Source organism: Gracilinanus agilis, unplaced genomic scaffold (genome assembly GCF_016433145.1).
Source record: "Gracilinanus agilis isolate LMUSP501 unplaced genomic scaffold, AgileGrace unplaced_scaffold58442, whole genome shotgun sequence".
Taxonomy (NCBI): Eukaryota; Metazoa; Chordata; class Mammalia; order Didelphimorphia; family Didelphidae; genus Gracilinanus; species Gracilinanus agilis.
Window position 1 is genome coordinate 1 of NW_025394012.1, and position 1,225 is coordinate 1,225.

Here is a 1,225-nt window from a genome sequence, read left to right on the forward strand (position 1 = left end):
ATTGAGTTGTTTCTCTTGGCTGTGATGGCCTATGATCGCTATGTAGCCATAGGTAACCCCTTGCTCTACAGTGTTGCAATGTCAGATAAGCTCTGTTGGCAACTTGTAACTGTTCCCTATGTATACTGCTTCTCTGTGGCAATTTTGCAAACTATCATCACATTCCGCTTTTCTTACTGTGCCTCTAATGTCATTAACCACTTCTACTGTGATGACATTCCTCTCATAGCCCTCTCTTGCTCAGATACTCATGTTAAAGAAATCCTGATATTTGCCTTTGCTGGATTTGACATGATCTGCTCTTTGTTGATTGTCATCATCTCCTATGTCTTCATCATTGCCACCATCTTGCGGATTCGCTCAACAGAGGGCAAACTCAAGGCCTTCTCCACTTGTGGTTCACACATAGTTACTGTTATCATTTTCTATGGCATTCTGTTCTTTATGTATTTGCAGCCACAGTCTAAACACTCACTGGACACAGATAAAATGACATCAGTCTTTTATACAATAGTAATTCCCATGTTGAACCCACTTATTTACAGCTTGCGGAACAAGGAGGTAAAAGAGGCTGTCAGGAAAATTCTGGGAAATACCTGGTCAGTTGCTCATTTCAGACTCTTAGACAAATGAATAACTGCTTGTGGTAGCAGAATATGCTTCAATATTATAACTTGTGAAGGCTTGGTTCATAATATATTTTTATTTTCATTCATTAGAACAATATTTATTAAAAGACTGATGTAAACAAGACAAGGTTACATTAATTTATGCACAAAAAATGTCACAACTGTTTCTATGTCTTGAAATGACATCTTAAGTCCTCAATAAAATGGAGGCATTCATCTTCACTCCTTAATTTTGCTATTTCTCTAAATCTGAATTGAAGATATCTGTGAAATAAATGCATTTAGGAAGAAGGGAGGTGGTGCAGTGAGTAGAATAATATATTCTAGCTTAGGAAGACTTAAATTTAAATTCTTTCTTAAGCCTTTTCTAGTTTTGCAACATTGCAAAACTTACTTGATTTCGCTAAGATAAAGTTCCTTACCTATAAAATAAATATTATAATAGTACATACATCATAGGAGTTCTGAGAAAATGAGATGGATTGAGTCAAGTGTTTTTGAACCTTCAAAGTGCTACATTATTATTATTAATTCTATTCTATTATTATTATTTCTAGTATTATTCAAACCCCTATTATTCTATTTTCTTCTATTAT

At 34.5% G+C, this 1,225-nt stretch overlaps 1 protein-coding gene across 1 annotated transcript; it reads left to right on the forward strand.

The window, feature by feature from the left end:
- Positions 1-6: 6 nt before the first annotated feature.
- Positions 7-633, forward strand: LOC123256394 (olfactory receptor 1038-like; the record flags this gene model as incomplete). Its single annotated transcript, XM_044685021.1, has 1 exon — positions 7-633. A coding segment is annotated over one exon (627 nt), but the record flags the coding sequence as incomplete, so codon positions are not given.
- Between the last annotated feature and the right edge of the window lie 592 nt (positions 634-1,225).